At 43.9% G+C, this 24,567-nt stretch overlaps 1 protein-coding gene across 8 annotated transcripts in view; it reads left to right on the top strand.

The window, feature by feature from the left end:
• CAMTA1 (calmodulin binding transcription activator 1) overlaps positions 1-24,567 on the top strand; it is a 1,702,014-nt gene that overhangs the window by 448,374 nt on the left and 1,229,073 nt on the right. For all 8 annotated transcript variants that reach the window (XM_040326489.1, XM_040326487.1, XM_040326491.1 and 5 more), the window contains exon 3: positions 11,660-11,727. In XM_040326489.1, the coding sequence (XP_040182423.1) occupies positions 11,660-11,727 (68 nt within the window). The remainder of the gene's footprint in view (positions 1-11,659; positions 11,728-24,567) is intronic.

The raw sequence follows: 24,567 nt of genomic DNA, 5'->3' as shown, positions 1-24,567 counted from the left end.
GACATGGACTCGATCTACAGCTTTAGGAGCTGCTAGTCCCATCATGCCAAATGTCCCACAACAAGGCCATTTTCGGTCAATAGTGTGGCCTAGTCACCTCCCTAGACGAAAAGCCAAAGCTGTATTTAAAGGCTTAATCTTCAGGTTTGACTGGAATGTACCTTTAACTATCTCTTTTCCGTGATTTGGAAAGAAAATTAACAGTCAGCCAGCTGCAAGGTCAGACATTGTGACCAGTACTGAACAGATATTCAATAGAGCATACAATAACCGGAGTCCCCGGAGACGCATCATTCTTAGGAAATATTATGTGGATGATCTCACAATTACCTCCATCCAACCTCCAAGAGACTTCACACCATGACTCCGGGTCTTAACGGCTCTCATTTTATTTTTTTCTGATTAGAAATTACTCCGAGATAGAAACAGACGGGAGAGGTAATACACTTGTGAGAATACCCTCGGCTTACTCCGGTAATGAATTTTCCAAAGAAAAAAAAAATCAAATTTTCCCTTTTCTTCCGACCAACCTCCCGTTGTATTGGAAATGTCTTAGGAATGTATAAGCTAAATGGAAACATCCAACCAAGTTTTGTGTATATAATTTTGTATTAATAATCAGAGACCTTGGGCGGCATTTAAAAATTCAACTTTACGGCCTGAACGCACGTTTCTGTCAGTCAATCGTTTTTTTTTTCCGGTGGCGTCATACGTGTGTGTCGTAATTCCATTTATATCACTTCTCTTATTTCATTTTTTCATTATTATTTTTTTAATAAAGTGTATCTAATTTAAAAAAACAAAAAAATAAAAATATTGCAGTTGGATGTGGTGGCTGTAGGCTTTTTTTTCCTTTATTTTAAAGCGGAACTAAACATTTTCAGCCAAGGAAGCTGCCATCTTGGCCTCTGTTTGATCTTCAGCTGCCCATGTGATCATTTCAAAATCCTATCTGGCAGAGGAGGGGACCTGATTTTAATCTGCTGCAGTTTAGGAACACTTATACTGTGTTTTCCCGAAAGTAAGACCTACCCCGAAAATAAGACCTAGCTTTATTTTTCAGGAGGGCTGCAATATCCAATGCTTGCATTTAAAAAAAAATTCTAATGTATCAATGAATACACGTCTGCATTTGCGTCTTTTATATGAGTTCCATTTGAAATAATTACAGATAGTTTTATACATTTTATTTGTTTAGTCTTGGCCATAAAAAAATAAATTAAAATTAAAATGTACAAAAATATATATATATATATATATATATATATATATATATATATATATATATATATATATATATATATATATATATATATATATATACACAGTATATACACATTATAAATTATGCTGCTTGCATTTCAAAAAATTTCTAATGTATCAATGAATACACGGTCGCATTTCCATCTTTTATATGAGTTCCGCTTGAAATATATATATATTTTTAATCAGATCCTTTTTTTTATTTTTATAGGCAAACAACATTAAGACAATACAGACAAATAATGCTTGAAATAATTACAGATAGTTTTATACATTTATTTGTTTAGTCTTGTCCATAAAAAATGAAATATAAATAAAAATAAAATTGTACAAATATAAATAAATAAATAAATATGAATAAATAAATAAATAAATATATATAATAAATACACACTGTAAATATTGGTTCTCACACTGCTTGCATTTAAAAAAAAATCTAATGTATCAATGAATATAAAGATACATTAATTTAATAATTTGTGTCCTTTATATGATTAACTGCAGGTTTTATCGTTTTTTTTTTTTTTTTAGTCCTAACCATAAAAAAGAATATTAAAAAAAATATATATATATATATATACATTCCCTCTAAATACCTGGCCCCATCCAGTTCTCCGCTTACGCTTAGCTCCCAAGCTCCAGAAGGAGGACACACATACACCCATAGGTGGGATATGCGCCACATTATGGGAAACTCTGATTTAGCACAATATTTGGAGTGGAGCTGACGGAGAGATACAGGGAGATATAGTAGTCAAATAATAAGATTTTGACATTCAGAGATGCTTTTCATTAAGTGTCCTTCAGAGGACCAAATGAAAACGTGGAGTCATAATGTTTTTTTGTAATAAGAGCAATCGCTCTGCATAATTCTGCTATTTGTACTAAATGCAAACTTGCACTTTCTGAATCTGTTCAATCCTCAGCTTTGTCGGTAGTCGCCCCCCCCCCCCTCCCCCCCTCACGCTCTCTTCCTTTGTGGTCTTCTGTTGTCCAAAAAGCTATTATCCCCAACTTTATCAGAGCCTGGGAGCCAGCTCAGATTTTTAATGATCCCGGACCTGCCAAACTTAATTTGGAACTGACTATTAGCCAGCTTATCAATGAAGTGGAATCACCAATTTCCATCTAATGTAGCCTACCAACGCATAAGTATGTTAATGTAATTGCGAAGAAATAACTGCAAATGATATCGTGAGTCTTGGAGTCATTTACATCTTGTCTCAATCTGTAATCTTGATTGTGTCGTTTGGCCTGAACCTGTTTTTTGATTTGGTTCATTCTAGTATTTCCATGGATTAAGGGAATTTATATATGGGTGCTGTTGGCTGGAGCATTGCCTAGGGCGGCAGGGGGGCAAAACTTTTTTTAGTTTTGTTTTGGATGGAGTTCTGAGGGTTAGATAATAGCTGCTATTTTATTTATATTTTTTATTTTTACATTGTCTTTTTTTATGTTTAGACCAACTTTCTTGCTATAACAAGGGGTGAACAACATCCTTTGTGATAGCATGGGCGTTGACAGGTACTATTTACTGAGAGATCTTGAGGATATTAGGCCACAGATCTCTCCTTTGCTCTCAAAAACATCTGATCAAACTAAAATCGGTTTGATTCGAAGCTTTCACAGGCTGGTAATGACCTGTTTATATTAAACTGAAACCAGAAGTGATAAAATCCGGTTTCCTAGACCACTGGTCTTCAAACTGCGACCCGGGGGGCCAGATACGGCTCTTACCTTCCCCCTATCCGGCTCTTGGACATTAACAATGGGATACCATTCCTTCCACTGATGGGGCACTATTCCTTCCCCTAAAACTAACAATTATTCTTTCCAACAACGCCAATAACGGGGTATTATTTCTTCCCCAAATACCAACAATAGGGCACTATTCTTTCCAAGAACACCAATAACGGGGCATTATTTCTTCCCTAAATACCAACGATAGGGCAATAATCCTCCAACTAATACCTATGATGGGCCATTATTCCACATCCCAATACATGGGACTATTTCTCAGACTCACATCAACAATAGAGCACCATTCCTCCCACTGACACCAATGATGGGGCGTTATTTCTTCCCTTGATACCAACAATTTGCACTATTCCTCCCATGAATATCAATGATGAAGCATTTTATACTCCTATTAACGCCAAAGCATTTTCTACTCCCAATGGCCACAGTGCGGCCCCCAGAGAGTCTAAAGGACAGTAAACTGGCCCTTTGTTTAGAAGGATTGGAGACCCCTGTCCTAGACTATAGAGATGATCTGGGACATTCCGCCTCCAGTGGAACCGCCAACTCCAGTCCTGGGCTCCCCAGTGGGACAGAGGAGCCAAGGAAGGCATAGGAAGGGGGGAAAAAGTCCACCGCCAGCTGAAAAAAGAGATACCGGGATGATGCTGCAGCTGCAGGCATCATCTTAATATAACCCCTTGAACCAGACAACGTATGGGTACAATGCTGAGGCTAAAGTGAATTAACAAAGGGGAGGACCCTTACCAAAACTCATTGTCCTTTCCTCATACCCTTGGCAAAATGGTCTCTCTCTATACATACCTAGATAAAGACATTGGCTTAATTCATGACATTACACTACCTTAAATTACCAATCCCCTCGTCTCTTTGTAAGCCTATCCGGCAAAGCAATATCGCAGCACCGTTTTGGCGCTGGCGCAGGCCTTGGACTTCAAGAACTTTAATTTCCGCAGCCTCCTAAGGTGTAAATCCATTTTTGTCACATTCTGTTGCTCCAACCCCTTTAATTTAAACGTCAGGCTCTGCCAATTTACTGTTAGCGAATCAGACGCACCCAATCCAGATCTGGAATTAATGGGCTGAATCATGCCTGAAAGCAGAAGATATGACTTATGTGGATGTCACCCACTGGCTTTTTATGGAAATTATTAATAAATCAGTAATTCCATCTGCAAAGATGTTGTTGTGTTTATAAATATTTAATTTACCTTCAGGTGTCCAAGCGTTCCGTTTCTCTCTCTCTCTCCTCAAAGCTTGATGACTTTGCTTTGCACTCAGCAGAACAGAGAGAGTGTGTGAAGTTCCTGGTGTAATACCATACAGCTCGTCTCCGGGTGGGGAGATCTGGTGTGTGTGTGCCGCTCATTTGGGTCTTGTGAGGTCTACGGTTGTGTAAAGGCTTGATGTAGTGCAGTGTCACATTCAGGGCCCATTCACATTTCTGTGTTAAGGCAATTCACGCTAAAATGCACACATTAACGTATGTTACTACAACGCACGGCGATACACCTACTCTATGTGCAGAGTGTTGCTTTGCCATTCATTGTGTCTGACACCCCAATGCATTGTACAGTAGAGCGCCATACACAAAGCACCGCGTTGTGGAGCGCCGCCTTTTTAAAAAAGGTCATGTATGTTTATCATCTGCTGCAATGCGTTGGCAGAGCATTTATACAACGTCATAATGCATGGTAATCTGTATGCATTCATACAATGTGAAAGAACAGTTAAGTGTGAATGGGCCCTCAAAGGAATGCTGGACCTGCAATGGTACAAAAAGAGCTTGTTCACTATCAGGCCTCGTACACACGACCGAGTTTCTCGGCAAAAACCAGCAAGAAACTTGCTGGGAGATATTTTTTTGCCAAGGAAACCGGTCGTGTGTACATTTTCGTCGAGGAAACTGTCGAGAAACTCGACGAGCCAAAAAGAGAGCAAGTTCTCTATTTCCTTGACGGGAATGGAGAAACTTGCCTTGTCGAGTTTCTCGACAGCCTAACAAGGAACTCTACCAGGAAAACGATGTGTTTCGCCCGTCGAGTTCCTCGGTCGTGTGTACGAGGCTTCAGACTTCCATCCTGCTGTCTATGGTGGTGCAATCTGGTGGTGGAAGAAGCTTGAGGTGATTGTAGCCATATTAGTGAACTTGCAACAGAATTACAGAATGTGTATCAGTACTTCTTGGACCTTAAAGAAGGGGGTACACCCCGAAAGCTTGTCCTGAATTTTTTTTATGATAAAGCAAATAAAAAGGTATCATGGTGGACAGTACTCAATTGTTTCTGTGGTGGAAGATGGAAGGTCAAGCAGGGCCGTACACCTCTCCTCCATACATAACATACAACATGACCATTGGTAAAATCCTTAAGTGCAGCAGAACTGATAAGGTGCCCACACCTTTGCATATACCTGTAGTTTGTGGAATTATAGGGAAATTGGTACATTTGTTTTTCTTTTTCAATGCCAAATATTTATTAGTATAACCTAACACGAGGTCCCATCCTCTCACCCTTCCCCCCTCCCTTCCTTCCTTCCGTCCTCCCCTCTTCCTACCTCCTTTTTTCCTCCCTCCCTTCCTTCCTTCCTTCCTTCCTTCCTCCCTCCCTCATTTCCTTCTTCCCTTCCTTCCTTCCTCCCTCCCTTCCTTTCTTCTTTTCGAGGCAAATTATTAATTAGTATTACCCAACATGAGGTCCCATCCTTCCTCCCTCCCACCCTTCCTCCCTCCCTTCCTTCCTTCATTCCTCCCCTTTTCCTTCCTTCCTCCCCTATTTCTTCCTCCCTCTTTTCCTTCCTCCCTTTCGTCCTCCCCTCTTCCTTCCTTCCTCCCTCTTTTCCTTTTCCCTTCCTTTATTCCTCCCCTCTTCCTTCCTCCCTATTTTCTTTCCTCCCTCCCTTCCTTTCTTCTTTTCAAGGCAAAAAATGTATTAGTATTACCCAACATGAGGTCCCATCCTCCTTCCCTCCCACCCTTCCTCCCTTCTTTCATTCCTCCCCTATTCCTTCCTCCCCTTTTTCCTTCCTCCCTTCCTTCCCCCCTCTTTTTTCTTCCTCTTTCCCTTCTTCCCTTCGTTCCTCCCTCTTTTCCTTCCTCCCTTACTTCCTTTCTTTTTTTCTAAGGCAAAATATTTATTAGTTTTACCCAACATGAGGTCCCACCCTTCTTCCCTCCCTTCATTCATTCCTCCCCTCTTTTTTCCTCCCTCGTTTCCTTGCTCCCTTCCTTCCTTCAGCCTTCCTTCCTTCCTCCCCACTTCCTTCCTCCCTCTTTTCTTTCCTCCCTTTTCTTCATTCCACCCCTCTACCTTCCTTCCTCCCTCTTCCTTCTTTCCTTCCTTTCTTCATTACCTCCCCTTTTCCTTCCTCCCTCTTTTCCTTCTTCCCTCCCTTCCTTCCTTCTGCCTTTCTTCCTTCATCGGCCAAGGAAATTTTGATGTGATTTTATCGGTGCCTAACAATAAACAAGAAAATAGTTGATAATATAAAACTTTTTTGAATTTTATTGGTACATCATTAAAATCCAAGTGTTAAAATATAACAACTGTACTTTTCATGGTCAAAAGAGTGGTAGCATATTACATATTCCCAACATATTTCACCATTCAAGGCTTCTTCAGGGGAACAGCTGATGCTCTGCATACTACATCAAAAAACAAAATATTCAATCAACAATATGGATATACATAAATATATTCATGGTACAGAATAAAATGCAAAAAAGTTTTAAATTATCAACTATGTTCTTGTTTATTTTTTGGCACCGATAAAATCCCATCAAACTTTCCTTGTTCGATGAATATATTCCAGGGATGTAGTGCTTGTTAACCATGTCATCCAACCACAGTAATACTGAAAAAAAAAAAAACATTTCTTCCTTCCGTCTTTCCTCCCTCCTTCCCTCCCTTTCTCCCTTCCTTCCAAGCTCCATCCCTCCCTTTCTTCCTTCCTTCGAGCTCCATCCCACCCTTCCTTCCTTCCTTCTTTCTGAGCTCCATCCCTCCCTTTCTTTCTTCCTTCCTTCTGAACTCCATCCCTCCCTTTCTTCCTTCCTTCGGAGCTCCATCCCTCCTTCCTTCCTTCCTTCCGAGCTCCATCCCACCCTTTCTTTCTTCCTTCCTTCCGAGCTCCATCCCTCCCTTTCTTCCTTCCTTCAAGCTCCATCCCTCCCTTCCTTTCTTCCTTCCTTCAGAGCTCCATCCCTCCTTCCTTCCTTCCTTCCTTCCTTCCTTCCTTCCTTCCGAACTCCATCCCTCCCTTTCTTCTTTCCTTCCGAGCTCCATCCCTCCCTTTCTTTCTTCCTTCCGAGCTCCATCCCTCCCTTTCTTTCTTCGTTCCTTCCGAGCTCCATCCCTCCCTTTCTTCCTTCCTTCCGAGCGCCATCCCTCTCTTTCTTCCTTCCTATCGTGCTCCATCCCTCCCTTTTTTATTTCCTTCCTTCCTTTCCTCCCTCCCTCCCCTCCTCTCCACTTGTTCTCCATACTTCTCTTTGGTCCTTCTCTTATTCTCTCACTCTCTTTCTCCTTTAGCTTTCTTTTTGATCTCTTTTTTTCCATATGAAATTAACAAAGCATTGCGATGTCATGTACATAAACAGGATGTTTACAGTGTAACAACAAACAAAGCACTTTATTGTCATGACTACGGTATACCATGTTTCAAATAAAGTTTACAAGGAAAATCATCTGCTCTTCATTGTCATTCATTCATAGATAAATGTCAAGGTTCTGGAGTCTGCAATGTAGAAGGTGGCGGGTTTATATGAGATGAAAATACCCTTAAACAATAATATAGATATTATGAGTCACAGAATGGATGTATACAACAGTATAGATATTAAATCACAGAACCGATGTTCAAGATTTAATAATATTTAGATAACAACCAAAAAAAGTGTGGGGGGGGGGGGGGGGGGAGGGGGAAGGGGGTGTCCTCGTTCTCTCATACCAGGTCAATGTAGGGCCATCTATTGGGCAGTAAGTGAGTGTAGGGTTTCTTTCTTTTTTTCCCCCCTCTTGTTCTCTTTTTTACTATCTTTCTTTCTTTCTGTTTTTACTTCCTTGCACTCTCTTTCACTCTTTCGCTTTTCCTCTCTCTTTCTTTTTTTATGTTTTTTTCCATTCCCCCCCCCCCCTCTCTCTCTCTCTCTCTCTCTCTAATTTGTTCATCCCTTTCTTTTTTTTCTCTCTCTCTATTTTCTCTTTCTATCTATTATTTTTTCCTCTTTCTGTTTTTTTCTTGATCTTCCTTTTTTTCCCCTTTCATTCTTCCTTTCTCTCTCCTTCTCTCTGCCTCTCTCTCCTTTCCCTCTTCTCTCCCCTTTCTCTGCCTATCTCCCTTTTTTCTCTCTCCCTCTCATCTCCCCCTCTCCTCTCTCTCTCTCAGCTCCCTCTCTCATCTGTCTCCCTCTCCTCTCTCCCTCTCACTTTTCTACCTCTCCCTCTCCCTCCCCCTCTCTCTCCCTCTCTCTCCTCATCTCCTCTCTCCGCCTCTCCCTCCCTCTCTCTCTCTCTTCCCCTCCCCCTCTCTGCCTCTCTCTTTCTCTCCACCTCTCCCCCTCGCTCTCCTCATCTCCTCTCTCTCTTTCTCCGCCTCTCCCTCCCCCTCTCTCTTCTCATCTCCTCTCTCGCTCTCCCCCTCTCTCCTCCTCCCCCTCTCTGCCTCTCTCTCCTCACCCCCCCTCTCTCTCTCCCTCTCTCTGCCTCTCTCTCCTAATCTCCTCTCTCTCTCTCTCCCCCCTCTCTCTTCCTTCCCTGTCTTCCCCTCCCTTCCCCCCATCTCCCTGCCTCCCCTCCTTCCTTTTTCTCTTTCTATCCCCCTTCTGCTCTTTCTCCCTATTGACAGTAGTTATTAACTAATCTATTAATTTTTCATAATTATCACACAGAATTTTCACTTTTCAGCAATTTTTAGAGGTAAACTTGGCTCGGTCTTTAACTACTTTACTGGATCATTGGCTATGCACTTGAATGGCACAGCGAACATAAGAAAAACATTAAGGCTCACTAGATTGTCAAAATATATATCACTGACAAACACACAGACATGTCTGCCAAACAGGAGGCAGAAGGTCTAACTCAGCATAATCCAAGTCAATGAGCCGAGGCAAGCCATGCCCGGACTCCTGACTCTGACTTGTAAGAGCTGTGCTCTTTTCGGGGCGCCGTCTGGCTCTACCTCTTCCAATTCAAGGTTAATGTTTGCAGCAATAAAAGTGCTGTGAGCGAAAGATAATGTGCAGCCCAATGTACGCAAGGCCTCCTTAATATATAGGAGAGCTCAATAACACACGTATGGGCCACCAATACCACTGGGCATTGGGGTTAATACAAATAAATCTGTATTAAGGTGGAACCCCACCCTTATTCAACAATAAACGCCTGATTGGGGTTCTAATCTTTTACTACTCTAATTAAGAAAAGCATTTTTTATTTCTGAGTTCTTCTCATTTCCTTTGTGGTAGAACATCAGCAGGACAGGAAGTGAGAATAGATCGCTCCAAACGAGCTCCAGATAGCAGTAGAACCTTCCCCATACTATCCAAAACTAAGAATTGTTTGTTTTCTGGCTTAACATAGACTTTAAGCTATAAATCAAAATGATCCATGGTAGCCCAACATGGCCATTGCCATATTTTTTTAGTTCAGGTGGCCTTTAAAGCAAACTTGTGCTTGCAGACTTTCATCGGGAGGTGCCAGTTTTCTACTTACATTGGCCATACACCGCTCACAATTTTGCCAGATCAGAAGAGACCAGGGCCATCTTTAAGGCAGGGCAAAAGGGGAAGCTGCCCTGGGCACTATGATTGCTGTGGGCCCAAAGCAGCTGCCTCATACTTGCCAAATATCCCAGTTTAAATTACTGTAATGGTCACCACCGTTTACGATATTCCCATTCCATCGCCCACGTCAGCTTATCTGACACTCCAACCATCCAACAGACACGATCCATATGGATATTCCCAGAATAAAAGAGACAGGCTCCGTTCTCTGAGTCAAAATGTATGAACCCTTTAATGGTTAGCTCTCAGGTTTATATACAGTTACAAGGCATCTTTCAGTAATCACAGGAGCAATCAAACTCTCCACCCCCAACATCACTCAATGGGCTTCAATCACATTCTTTTAGATAATTACATAGAGGAGTTAATTATCCCCCAGACGTTACGTCTCCGACAATAAGGGATTCACCTGCATAATACACATTTCTATGTCAGACGTTTTGGCACCGATCTGATATAATTACTACGGTTGACAAGTACATTCCACACATAAAACAGTATTAGCATACATAATGAGAGATCCAGGAGCCAGGCTGTCTACCAAGCTCAAATCCACCTCACCCCAGTACAGCCTCAATTAGCATCTCAACAGCCTATGTTACACAGAGGAACGAGTCACTATTGACCGGTAGGGTCAGAATAAGCCAACAACTTGTAATTAGTTATTTGCAGACATTAAGGAATATATTGTGGATTACTGTCCATGCTAAAACAATCCAACATATGTCCCTTATTTCCTGGCTCAATCTGTGCCCAAAAGTGACTCCTGTTACAATTACCTAGGCCCAGATTCACAAAAGAGATACGACGGCGTATCTCCTGATACGCCGTGGTATCTCTGTTTTAGGGTCTTCCTAACTATGCGACTGATTCATAGAATCAGTTTCGCATAGATATCCCTAAGATCCGACAGGTGTAATTGAATTACACTGTCGGATCTTAGGATGAAATACCTCGGCCGCCGCTGGGGGGAGTTTGCGTCGTAAACCAGCGTCGGGTATGCAAATTAGTAGTTACGGCGATCCACGTTTTTTGCGTTCGCTACGTCGCTGCTAGTCTAGTTTCCCGTCGCAAAGTTAGTCGTCGTTTTTGCTGCACTAACTTTACACAGCCCACGTATGTGCTGTATAAAGTATGAGCGTCGTTCCTGCGTCGAAATTTGACATTTTTTTGTTCTTGCGTAAGACATCCGGGAATACGAAAGTACGCCACGCACGTCGCCGTTCGAAAAAATGACGTCACTTCGCGCAAAGGGGGAATTTCAAAACGGAGCATGCGCAGTAGGTCCGGCGCGGGAGCGCACTTAATTTAAATGGCACACGCCCCTTTGAATTACGCGGGCTTACGCCGGAGGCCGCCAGCGTAAGTATTCATGCAAGTGCTTTGAGAAACAGGCACTTGCGATGAAAACTTGCGGCGGTGTAACGTATCTACTATATGTTACGCCGCCGCGATTCTATGTGAATCTGGGCCCTAGTCCCTTGAAGTTTTAGTCCGGTGCTGTGTCCCGATATCTCAGTGTGAAGTCCTGGTACAATTTGAGACCAACTGAATTTTCCACTGGCCACCATCTGGCCCAATTATGTTGTGAAGGACAGAAAACTGGCCCCTTGTTTAGAAAGTTTGGAATGACATCATTGCTCTGTAGATATTTTATAGGTGGGACACCACACTGTAAATACTTTATAACACAGGGCAGTGACATCACAAATCGTTTTGCATTGGTGACATCACTTGGTGTCCTTATTGTGATAACCTCCTTGATTATTATTTTTTGCAAAGTATATTCCAGTTAACAATGTTGCCTGTATACTTTATTATTGTAACTTTGCCTTCTTCTTCTATTTTTTTTTCCAGGAAATTGCAGCTTACTTGATAACATTCGAAAAACACGAAGAATGGCTGACGACCTCCCCCAAAACAAGGTAGGAAAGATCTTTCCAGAGCGTTCCCGGTGTAATTACCATTGATCCTTTTGCCGATTATTCGTTGTCCGGCCGTGGAAAGACCTGATTGCAGGTGGCATGGATTAAATGCGTTTAAAGTTTCACATTTTCTGGTGGAAAGAGAAATTTGACTTCATTTAGGAAAAGGAGCAACGGATGTTGAAGACAAAGTGGCTACTAAGGAATTAATATTAAGGGGGAATTGACATAGAAAATGGAGATCAGACAAGATTTTGTGGATTTTACCAAAAATATGATATTTAAGAAAAACAAAACATGTCGTAATAAATGTGACACAGGTAGAGCTTTTTACCTTGGAATGATGCTTGTACTTTATGGCAGAAAAAGTTCTACATCAGTTTTTGGTGCTTTGAAAGCTTTTTTAAGCATAATTATTTTAGTAGCTTCTATCAGGGCCGCCATCAGGAATTATGGGGCCCCTTACACAGCTTCAGGCATGGGCCCCCTGGAGCAGAGATCCGGGGGGGTGGAGGGGGGCTGTCGCGAATTGAGAAGCGGAGGGTGCCGCCGCTAATTGAGGAAATTGAGAAGCTGGGGGGGGGGGGGCGTGAATTGGGAAGCGGGGGGGGGGGGGGGGGTTGTCCCTGGGAACCTCTGGGCCCCTTACAAAAAAAATGATATATAAAAAAAAAGGGGACCTCTGGGACCTTTATTAAAAACAAAAAAATATTTATATAAGTCCGGCCGGTCGTATCTATGCGCCTGATTCATAGAATCAGTTACGCATAGATTTCTATTAGATCCGAGCGACGTAAGTCTCTTACGCCGTTGGATCGTAACTGCATTTTTCCGCTGACCGCTAGGGGCGCGTATGCTGATTTACGCGTCGAAATATGTAAATCAGCAAGATACGTGAATTCACGAACGTACGCCCGGCCGACGCAGTACATTTACGCCGTTTACGTTAGGCTTTTCCCGGCGTATAGTTACCCCTGCTATATGGTGGCGTAAGTGCGGCGTACCAATGTTAAGTATGGCCGTCGTACCCGCGTCGAATTTTTAATTTTTTACGTTGTTTGCGTAATTCGTCCGTGAATGGGGCTGGACGTCATGTACGTTCACGTCGAAACCAATGACGTCCTTGCGGCGTACTTTGGAGCAATGCACACTGGGAAATTCCAAGGACGGCGCATGCGCCGTTCGGGAAAAACTTCAAATCACGTCGGGTCAAGACTAATTTACATAACACACGCCCACCTCTTCACTATTTGAATTAGGCGGGCTTACGCCGGCCTATTTACGCTACGCCGCCGCAACTTCCTTTTAAGAATACGGCCCTTGCCTGTAAAAGTTGTGGAGGCGTAACGTAAATAGGATACGTTGTGCCCGCACAAAGAAACACCGATCTACGTGAATCTACCCCAAAATGTTTTTTTTTTTTTTAAAAAGGGGGGGTTGCCATCCGGGCCCCTTACAAAAAAAAGTGTGTTTGCCATCCAGGCCCCTGGGGACCTCTGGGCCCCTTACAGGTGTACTGCCTGTAACCCCCTGACGGCGGCTCTGGCTTCTATTCACAAATTAATTATTTTTCTTCTGGTCCTCATTTTTGGTGTGCAGTGAAATGGAACATTAAATTGTTGAAAGATTTATAATCTCAGAAAATGTAGTTTTATTTCCTTTTCCTGTTCTCCTTAATAGACACCTCATTAAATATTAAAGGAGTTCATTTGTAGTGAAGAGTGAATGCAGGGCCAGGACAAGGGGTGGGTAGGAGGGGCAGGAGGGGCGGCTGCCCTGGGCATTGTGGTATTATGTGAGGTGGGGGGAAGGGGTGCCACAAAGAGATTGGGGTAGGGGATTTGTGTTGGAAGGGGGGATTTGGGGGAGGGGGTGCTAACAGTGGTGAGTTAGGGGATTTGTGTTGGGAGGGGGGTGGGGGAAATAAAATTTGTGCTAGGAGGGGGGATTTTGGGGGAATTTGTGCTGGAAGGGGGAATCTGAAGTGTTTGGGGGATATGTACTTTATTTTTCTTCTGGTCCTCATTTTTGCCCTCTTTGGTGTGCGATTTTCACGTGAAATTTAACAATAAATAAAAGATTTATAATCTCAGAAAATGTAGTTTTATTTCCTTTTCCTGTTCTCTTTAATAGACACCTCATTAAATATTACAGGGGTTCATTTATAGTGAAAAGTGAATGCAGGGCCGGGACACGGGGTGGGTAGGAGGGTCAGGAGGGGTGGTTGCCCTGCGCACTGTGGTATTATGTGAGGTGGGGTGGGTGCCACAAAGAGATTGGGGGAGGGTATTTGTGTTGGAAGGGGGGGGGGTTTGGGGGAGGGGGTGCAAAAGGTGTTTTTTTAGGGGTATTTGTGTTGGGAGGGGGAAGAAAATGTGTGCAAGGAGGGGGGGATTTTGGGGGGAATTTGTGCTGGAAGGGGGAATTTCAAGTGGGAAGGAGAAGATGTGTACTAGGAGGGTAAGTTTTTGGGGAAGGAGATTTTTTTGGATAGATTCATGCAATTTAATAGTTAGGCATACCCCACTTTTAAGTACACAAGGGGGTTTATTTAGTAAAGCTGGAAAGTGCAAAATCAGGCTCACTTCTGCATAGTAACCAACGAGCTTCCAGGTTTTATTACCAAAGCTTAATTGAGCAAACTGGGATTAGAAGCTCATTAGTTTCTATGCAGAAGTGAGCCTGATTTTGCACTTTCCGGCTTTAGTAAATAAACCCCCATTGTGTACTTCAAAGTGGGGTATGCCTAACTATTCAATTGCATGAATCTATCTACTATGCATATAGGGGGGTGGTGAGGATAGAGGGGGATAGCGGAGGACCCCCCAAAATTATTTTTTTAAAAGCCAGCAGCTACAAATACTGCAGCTGTTGACTTTAAAAAAATGAACACTTACCTGTCCAGCGTGCCCGCGAAGTCGGCAGATGAGGACAAGCAATCGCTTGTGGTGGGAGGAGACTGCGAGCCGAGGAGATTGTGGTGGGAGGAGACTGCGAGCCGAGGAGATTGTGGTGGGAAGGGACTACAAGCCGAGGAGATTGTGGTGGGAGGGGACTACAAGCCGAGGAGATTGTGGTGGGAGGAGACTGCGAGCCGAGGAGATTGTGGTGGGAGGAGACTACAAGCCGAGGAGATTGTGGTGGGAGGAGACTGCGAGCCGAGGAGATTGTGGTGGGAAGGGACTACAAGCCGAGGAGATTGTGGTGGGAAGGGACTACAAGCCGAGGAGATTGTGGTGGGAAGGGACTACAAGCCGAGGAGATTGTGGTGGGAAGGGACTACAAGCCGAGGAGATTGTGGTGGGAGGGGACTACAAGTCGAGGAGATTGTGGTGGGAGGGGACTACAAGCCGAGGAGATTGTGGTGGGAGGGGACTACAAGCCGAGGAGATTGTGGTGGGAGGGGACTACAAGCCGAGGAGATTGTGGTGGGAGGAGACTACAAGCCGAGGAGATTGTGGTGGGAGGAGACTGCGAGCCGAGGAGATTGTGGTGGGAAGGGACTACAAGCCGAGGAGATTGTGGTGGGAAGGGACTACAAGCCGAGGAGATTGTGGTGGGAAGGGACTACAAGCCGAGGAGATTGTGGTGGGAAGGGACTACAAGCCGAGGAGATTGTGGTGGGAGGGGACTACAAGTCGAGGAGATTGTGGTGGGAGGGGACTACAAGCCGAGGAGATTGTGGTGGGAAGGGACTACAAGTCGAGGAGATTGTGGTGGGAGGGGACTACAAGCCGAGGAGATTGTGGTGGGAAGGGACTACAAGCCGAGGAGATTGTGGTGGGAGGGGACTACAAGCCGAGGAGATTGTGGTGGGAGGGGACTACAAGCCGAAAAGATTATGGTTGGAGGGAACTACAAGCCGAGGAGTTTGGGGTGGGAGGAGACTACGAGCCAGACGAGCAATCCCCTGCGGGGAGACGCCTTGCTCGGTGAGGGAATCAGGAAGTGAAGCCTTGCGACTTCAATGCCCGGTTCCCTACTGCACATATGCGAGTGCGCCGCGCGCCGTCACTGGTCCCTGCTCTCACCTGGGAACACTGTGTTTCCCAGAAGACAGCAGGGGGGGGGGGTTGATGCGAAGGGGCGTGACTCAATATCAATGTCAATATCCGGAAGTGGTGCAAATACCAGTTTTATACAGGTATCTGTACCAACTCCCCCCTGAAAGGTGGAAGTTTTTTCTTTGTCTGAATCTCTCACTTCCTTTTCCTTCTCAGTAAGCTTGCCCCCATCATCCGAGCCATTCTGCGTGCTCGCCCCCATCCCTTGGAACTACATCCCTGCGGGGAGACACTGTGGACTACATCCCTGCGGGGAGACGCTGTGGACTACATCTTTGCGGGGAGATGCTGTGAACACAGCATCTCCCCGCCGGGATGTAGTCCCACGGGAGGGGGCGAGCACGCTGACTAACCCCCAGCCAGAACGGCTCGGATGATGGTGGAAAGCTTACTGAGGAGGAACAGGAAGTGAGAAATCCAGACAAAGAAAAAAATTTTTAGAAGGGAAATCGAAGGAAAAGGTAAGTGACCAACAGTGCACAAGCTTAAAGGAACCTATTTATAAAATAAAAAAATTATCTTTACAACCCCTTTAAAAGTGTTTCAGATTTTCGAATCTTCTGGTTTTCGTGTTTACGAATATTGAATTTCCGAATTTCGAATGTCCGAATTTTTTAATTTACGAATATTCGGAAAAGTTTGTTAAACGTGTTTTCATTAATTCGGATGTTTGTCTAAACAATTTGTCGAAATGTATTAAAAAACGAATTCGGAAACAAAACGAATTGTCTAGTAAAAAGTATGAAGAGAACGACATGGGATGGGGAAGGTAAGTATTAGTGGAATTGGGGGTGGGATATCAAGAGAACCAATCACTTTGCCCAGTTACTTTAAATGCTCCTACAATAAAAGCTCACAACCCCAATCGCGTTCTGCGATCCACCAATCAAAATCTATTCCAGATACCCAAAGCCAGATACAAGTCCAAAGGAGAACGAAGATTTGCAGTCCAGGGACCTCGCCTGTGGAACGATCTACCAACCACCATTCGATTGGAGGTGAACCACTTGGCCTTCAGGAGAGGGGTTAACCACTTAAGGACCGGACCAATATGCTGCTAAATGACCCAAGGGGGTTTTTACAATTCGGCACTGCATCGCTTTAACAGACAATTGCGCGGTCGTGCGACGTGGCTCCCAAACAAAATTGGCGACCTTTTTTTCCCCACAAATAGAGCTTTCTTTTGATGGTACTTGATCACCTCTGCGTTTTTTATTTTTTGCGCTATAAACAAAAATAGAGCGACAATTTTGAAAAAAAATGCAATATTTTTTACTTTTTGCTATAATAAATTTCCCCCAAAAACATATATATAAAAAAAAATGTTTTCCTCAGTTTAGGCCGATACGTATTCTTCTACCTATTTTTGGTAAAAAAAAATCGCAATAAGCGTTTATCGATTGGTTTGCGCAAAATTTATAGCGTTTACAAAATAGGGGATAGTTTTATTTTTTGGGTGACTGCGACATTATGGCGGACACTTCGGACAATTTTGACACATTTTTGGGACCATTGTCATTTTCACAGCAAAAAATGCATTTAAATTGCATTGTTTATTGTGAAAATGACAGTTGCAGTTTGGGAGTTAACCACAAGGGGGCGCTGTAGGAGTTAGGGTTCACCTAGTGTGTGTTTACAACTGTAGGGGGGTGTGGCTGTAGGAATGACGTCATCGATCGAGTCTCCCTATAAAAGGGATCACTCGATCGATGCAGCCGCCACAGTGAAGCACGGGGAAGCCGTGTTTACATACAGCTCTCCCCGTTCTTCAGCTCCGGGGAGCGATCGCGAGGGGGCGGCTAGAAACGAATAGCCGCGCCCTCGTCCCGGATCGCTCCCCGTGGGTTTACGACCGCCGCATGTAGCGGGGGGGGTCCCGATCGAACCCCCGACCCACGTCTAGGCAGGGACGTACAGGTACGCCAATGTGCCTGTACGTGCCATTCTGCCGACGTACATATACATGCGGCGGTCCGGAAGTGGTTAAAACCCATCTCTTCTGAGGGCGGAGCGGCTTTACGCATGGAATCGATTCAGCGCCCAGAGGCGATTCAGTTCGCATGTGTTGCGCTATATAAGTTTTTCACTCACTCACTCAATAAAATGATAATATAATCAGTGCTGTACTTTCATTGCAACGATGACCCTGAGCAGATACAGTCTATAAAAGTGTTCTATTTTCCTGAACTTATATCTTATTATTTTCTCAGTTATAAGAAGCTCAGAGTGTCCCATGCTGGGAGTGAAAACAAGAACGTCTATGACAATTCCCCCTTTGAGCTTTCCCTTTGGACCTTTCTAACGGCTTTGGGTGTTAATTGGGATTTGCTGTGTTTTCGGTGCATGTGGTAGTTGATGTGAGTTTCCTGGATGTGTCTCGCCGTTGGCGTTTGATTCTGATCCGCTGTGTGATTTCGTAGCGGCAAAGTTCCTTTTCTCATCAACCTTAGCTGGTCAGGAAAACGATAATTAAAGGAAAAAAATGTTTCCAGACAAAAGCGACAGTTTCGGATCTGGGTATTTGCCATTGGGATTCATTCTACAATGACGTCCCTAATGCAAAATGACCGGCTGATTTTTCTCCTTAACCACTTAAGGACCGGACCAATATGCTGCTAAATGACCCAAGGGTTTTTTTACAATTCGGCACTGCGTCGCTTTAACAGACAATTGCGCGGTCGTGCGACGTGGCTACCAAACAAAATTGACGTTCTTTTTTCCCCACAAATAGAGCTTTCTTTTGGTGGTATTTGATCACCTCTGCGGTTTTTATTTTTTGCGCTATAAACAAAAATAGAGCGACAATTTTGAAAAAAATGCAATATTTTTTACTTTTTGCTGTAATAAATATCCCCCAAAAACATATATAAATTTTTTTTCCCCTCAGTTTAGGCCGATACGTATTCTTCTACCTATTTTTGGTATAAAAAAATTACAATAAGCGTTTATCGATTGGTTTGCGCAAAATTTATAGCGTTTACAAAATAGGGGATAGTTTTATTATTTTTTTTACTACTAATGGCGGCGATCAGCGATTTTTTTCGTGACTGCGTAATTATGGCGGACACTTCGGACAATTTTGACACAATTTTGGGACCATTGTCATTTTCACAGCAAAAAATGCATTTAAATTGCATTGTTTATTGTGAAAATGACAGTTGCAGTTTGGGAGTTAACCACAGGGGGCGCTGTAGGAGTTAGGGTTCACCTAGTGTGTGTTTACAGCTGTAGGGGGGTGTGACTGTAGGTCTGACGTCATCGATCGAGTCTCCCTATAAAAGGGATGACTCGATCGATGCAGCCGCCACAGTGAAGCACGGGGAAGCCGTGTTTACATACGGCTCTCCCCGTTCTTCAGCTTCGGGGAGCGATCGCGGGGGGGCGGCTAGAAACGAATAGCCGCGCCCTCGTCCCGGATCGCTCCCTGCGGGTTTCCCGACCACTGTATGTAGCGGGGGGGTCCCGATCCGACCCCCGACCCACGTCTAAGCAGGGACGTACAGGTACGCCAATGTGCCTGTACGTGCCATTCTGCCGACGTACATATACATGCGGCGGTCCGGAAGTGGTTAACCACTGTGACACATACATTGAGCAGGTTCTAAAGTGTACCTGTCAATTCCATGATCATAAAAGGGTAGTTTCTATCCAAGTATACAATGGCCTGAATTCACGTAGAACTTACGCCGACGTATCTCGAGATACGCCGCGTAAGTGTAAATGTGCACCGTCGTATCTGTGCACCGTGCCCACAGAACTAGATACGCCTGAAAATAGGCTTCTTCCGACCGACGTAAGTTTCCTACGCCGTCGTATCATGGGCGCATATTTACGCTGGCCGCAAGGGGCGCTCCCATTGTTTTACGATTCGAATATGCAAATGAGTGAGATACGCCGATTCACGAACCAACTTGCGCCCGGCGCATTAATATATGCGGTTTACGTAAGTCGTACGTCCGGCATAAAGTTACGACTCATATAGCAGGTGTAAGTCAGCACCCTCAATGCAAATGGCTGAACCAGGGAACACAGCCGTCGTTTTTTTACGTTGTTTACGTAGTACGTGAATAGGGCTGGGCGTAGGTTACGTTCACGTTGTAGGCAGTGATTCGACGTATCTTAGGGAGTATTTTCGACGTGATTCTGAGCATGCGCACTGGGATCATTTGCATGTGGTCACGCTTCATTTAAATGGATCATGCCCACTTTCACCTACGTTGAATTAGGCCGGCTTACGCCTGTGAATTTACATTGACTTTGTGAACCCCTGGCTATCACACATACAGTGGAACCTTCAATTATGAGCATAATCCATTCCAGGAGAATGCTCGTAATCCAAAGTACTTGCATATCAAAGCGAGTTTCCCCATTGAAGTTAATGGAAACAATAATAATTTGTTCCGCATTGACTTCAATGGCATGCAATACCGCATGCGGCCAGAGGCGGGGGTGCCGGAGAGCCTCGGAAATGGCCGGAAAGGCCCAAGAACAGTTTGGCTGACCTCGGAAAGACTCCGTTCACCAGCTATCCTGAGGTTTGCCGAGGTCGGCCGAACTGCACACCGCTTTAGCCTAAATCCTGCTCGTTATGCGAGACAACACTCGCAAACCGAGTTAGGATTTTAGGAAATATAGGGCTCACATGGCAAAACGCTCGTTAAACGCGTTACTCACAATCTGAAGTTCCACTGTATATGAAGTTGTTGAGCATTAATATGGAGTAGCCACCCCTCCAGGGGTCAAGTCCTGGGGAAAAAAGTGTGGGAACTCTCACCCAAGATCCACTCCCCCACCAAAAAAAAAAAATGATATGCTCATATGCATAATTACTAAACCGCATGTTTTATTTTTTAGATCTACTGTACCTTAGTAATCCTTTATGTTACTGGCCGCTTCCTGTATATGGATTCATCGTGGGAAGTGTGCGGGTATTCCGTCACTTCCTCGATGCCGCAATGTCTCCTGGGAGCTTTTGTCATTGTTCACAGGAGACATTGCAGAGGTCTGCCGCGAGTTACCGCGGGATTTAGAAAGAAGCAGGTTCTTTCTAAATCCCGCGATAACTCGCGGCAGACCTCGAGCTGGCCATCGCCGCTTAGTGAAGGATTGCCTCGGGCGGCTCGGCTGCTATCAGCTGCTCTAGTCCTGCAAAGGGAACTGAGTTCCTGCTGTGAAAAAAGTGAAGGAACTCCGTTCCCATGCGTTCCCGCAGGACTTGAGCCCTGCACCCCTCCCCTTTCTTTGTGCCTAAAACATCCTCCACTCTTCTGAGAAGGCTTTCCACAAGACTTTGGAGGGCCACTTGAATGTAATTTTTTATTTTTTTTAAAGGTCTAATTCACACAGGTTCTCTGTTGTGTTTGTTTTCCTCAAGTCGTGTAAACGGATCTCTCCTCCTATTCAGGTCTATTTTTACAAAAACAAGCTTTTTTTTTGTCACCTGTTAATATATAATCTTTACGTTTATCTAACTCATCTTATTCACCTGATTAAAATAATAAACTATGTTTTAATTAGTGTTTAATTTGTGTTTTATAGTAGAGAAAATCAATTAAAAATACGAAACCATCTCTCCGCCATCCCTTTAAGGGATGAAGGTGGCTGCGGCGCAGCCTTTCTACAGATCACTGATACATTAAGATAAATCAACATGTGATTCGCTGCCGTCGTTTCCCATTTATTTGGCTCTTTTCGCAATAATTTATTAATCCTTTTTAGTGGAATAATCCATCTCCAACGAACACAACATAGAAAATGAGCCCATCATTCCAATTGTCTCAGTCAGTCTGATACTGCGCGAATCCTATTTGATCTGTTATCAGCTTGATTACAGAAAAACGCGTCTCTTCTATCCTCAATGCGTTGGGCTTGTATATTGCTGAATTGTATTAAAGTGAAACACGTGTGAAACATTGTCATGCATATAATACAATTATACTGAAGCACATCTGGTGATTGCTTGCCATGTCACGTGCTGACGTTCCCAAATTCCTCCATATTTAACTTGGCAGAATTTCTTTGGCCCAGATTCAGGTAGCAATTGCGTCTGCGTAACCATAGTTACGCAGCTCAATTGCTTACTTGCGCCGGCGTTTCGAATGCTCCTGATTTAGGAACCTCGATACGCCGACTGCAGCCTAAGATATGACTGGCATAAGGCTCTTACGCCAGTCATATCGTAGGCTGCATTCTTACGATGGCCGCTAGGGGGCGTTCCCGTAGTGGTCAGCGTATAGTATGCAAATTGCATACTAACGCCGATTCACTACCCTACGCGAGCCCTGCGTACGCAGTTTACACTGTTTCCGTTCGTCGGGTTTCGCGTAAGGCTGCTCCTGCTAATAGCAGGGGAAGCCAATGCTACGTATACCCATCGTTCCCGCGTCGTGAAGTTTAAATTTTACGTCGCTTGCGTAAGTGAATCGTGAATGGCGCTGGACGCCATTTACGTTCACTTTGAAGCAAATGACGTTCTTGCGACGTCATTTGCCGCAATGCACGTCGGGAAAGTTTCCCGACGGAGCATGCGCACTACGTTCGTTTTTTAAATGATCCACGCCCCCTACGGGATCATTTAAATTACGCGCCCTTACGCCGGGCATTTTTGAGGAGCGCCCACGCAAATTACGTGGCTACTGCTTCGTGAATGAAGCGTAGCCCAGATAATTTGCGGGGGCGCAGGGCAAAAACGGGACGCTGCGCCTCCGTAAGAAGTGCGCAGCGGTACCTGAATCTGGCCCTTTGTTTTTAACTTAGGAAAGTGGCAGAAGAGGGGAGCGGGAAACCTTTCGTTTTCTCCTACTGAGCAGCTTTGATTTTTGTCAGTCACTAGGCTGCAATTTGGTTCTTTGCTTAGTCCCTTTCATGCCTAAACCTATTTCTGACCTTTGTTGCTTACAAGTTAAAATCAGTATTTTTTGCTAGAAAATTACTTAGAACCTCCAAACATTTTATATATATATATATATATATATATATATATATATATATATATACAGTACAGACCAAAAGTTTGGACACACCTTCTTATTCAAAGAGTTTTCTTTATTTTCATGACTATGAAAATTGTAGATTCACACTGAAGGCATGAAAACTATGAAGTAACACATGTGGAATTATACATAACAAAAAAGTGTGAAACAACTGAAAATATATTTCATATTCTAGGCTCTTCAAAGTAGCCACCTTTTGCTTTGATTACTGCTTGGCACACTCTTGGCATTCTCTTGATGAGCTTCAAGAGGTAGTCACCTAGCGCAGCACCCCATCACTCTCCTTCTTGGTCAAATAGCCCTTACACAGCCTGGAGGTGTGTTTGGGGTCATTGTCCTGTTGAAACATAAATGATGGTCCAACTAAACGCAAACCGGATGGAATAGCGTGCCGCTGCAAGATGCTGTGGTAGCCATGCTGGTTCAGTAGGCCTTCAATTTTGAATAAATCCCCAACAGTGTCACCAGCAAAGCACCCGCACACCATCACACCTCCTCCTCCATGCTTCACGGTGGGAACCAGGCATGTAGAGTCCATCCGTTCACCTTTCGGCTCTATACGGCGCCTGCGCACCGACGTTCGGCTTCTTTCGGAAACTCGTGACGCGCAGTATGCGACGGTCGGAAGCCTGTCAATCAATTAGGAACGCCCAGTCCCGCAGAAGACATACCCGGAAGCGGCAGTGAAAATACGGTATGTACGGGGATAAAAAAAAAAAAAAAAAATGTAATGTTAAAAAAAAGAATTTTTTGGGGTGAACCCCCGCTTTAACACACAATGGTTTGCCCAAGTTCCAACATGGACCTGAGGTGGTAACGCCACCTACAGGCAACAGGGGAAAACTTCTACCGAGCACAACCACAGCCAGAACAGAGGCTAATTTACAAAGTCTGAGCCCAACTATTGGCTCAGACACCCCTAAATCTACAATAGCACCCGAATCATTGGGAGACCAGCACTACATATGTATATACACAATTATGTGCCACTTTGTGTTGGTCTATCACATAAAATCCCAATAAAATACATTTACCTTTTTGGCTGTAACATGACAAAATGTGGAAAATTTCAAGGGGTATGAATACTTTTTCAAGTCACTGTATATAATGTATATATAGAATCTTGTTTCTAAGTGCTTCTCTACAACATTATACGGAATAAACTGACACCTGAGCTTTGGGATACGGCAGCTTATTTATCACTAACAATAGCAATGCTTACTGTATATTGTGACACATATTCCCAGAAAGCCGTATAAATAAAGAATCGGCTGTAAGTGTGAAAAAAACAAAAAACAAATCTCACGTGTGACATTAGCGTGTCATTTACAGGATTTATGCCGTTATTTCCTCCTGTAATCAGCTTTATGTCATATTTGTATAAACAAAGAAGAAATTATCCCACATCCCTGTGTATGTTCCCATCACAGCAAAGCAGCAGCCAGCTTTTCTGAATGGAAACAAATGCAGACCACAGGAAAAAATTTATTTTATTTTATATACGTTGTATGTTTATTAACCACTTCCATACCGCGCCTATTCTGGCACTTCTCTCCTTCATGTAAAAAACATATTTTTTACTAGAAAATTTCTCAGAACCCCAAACATTATGGCCTGGATTCACGTAGAGCGGCGCATAGTTATGCCGGCGTAGCGTATCGAATATACGCTACGCCGACGTATAGCAGAGCGGCGAGCACAGTATTCACAAAGCACTCCCAACGTTGCGCCTGCGTAACGTAAATTCTTCGGCGTAAGCCCGCCTAATTCAAAGTAGGTGGAAG

Source organism: Rana temporaria, chromosome 10 (genome assembly GCF_905171775.1).
Source record: "Rana temporaria chromosome 10, aRanTem1.1, whole genome shotgun sequence".
NCBI lineage: Eukaryota > Metazoa > Chordata > Amphibia > Anura > Ranidae > Rana > Rana temporaria.
Note: the sequence above shows the minus strand (reverse complement) of the source record. Positions and strands in the feature narration are given on the sequence as shown.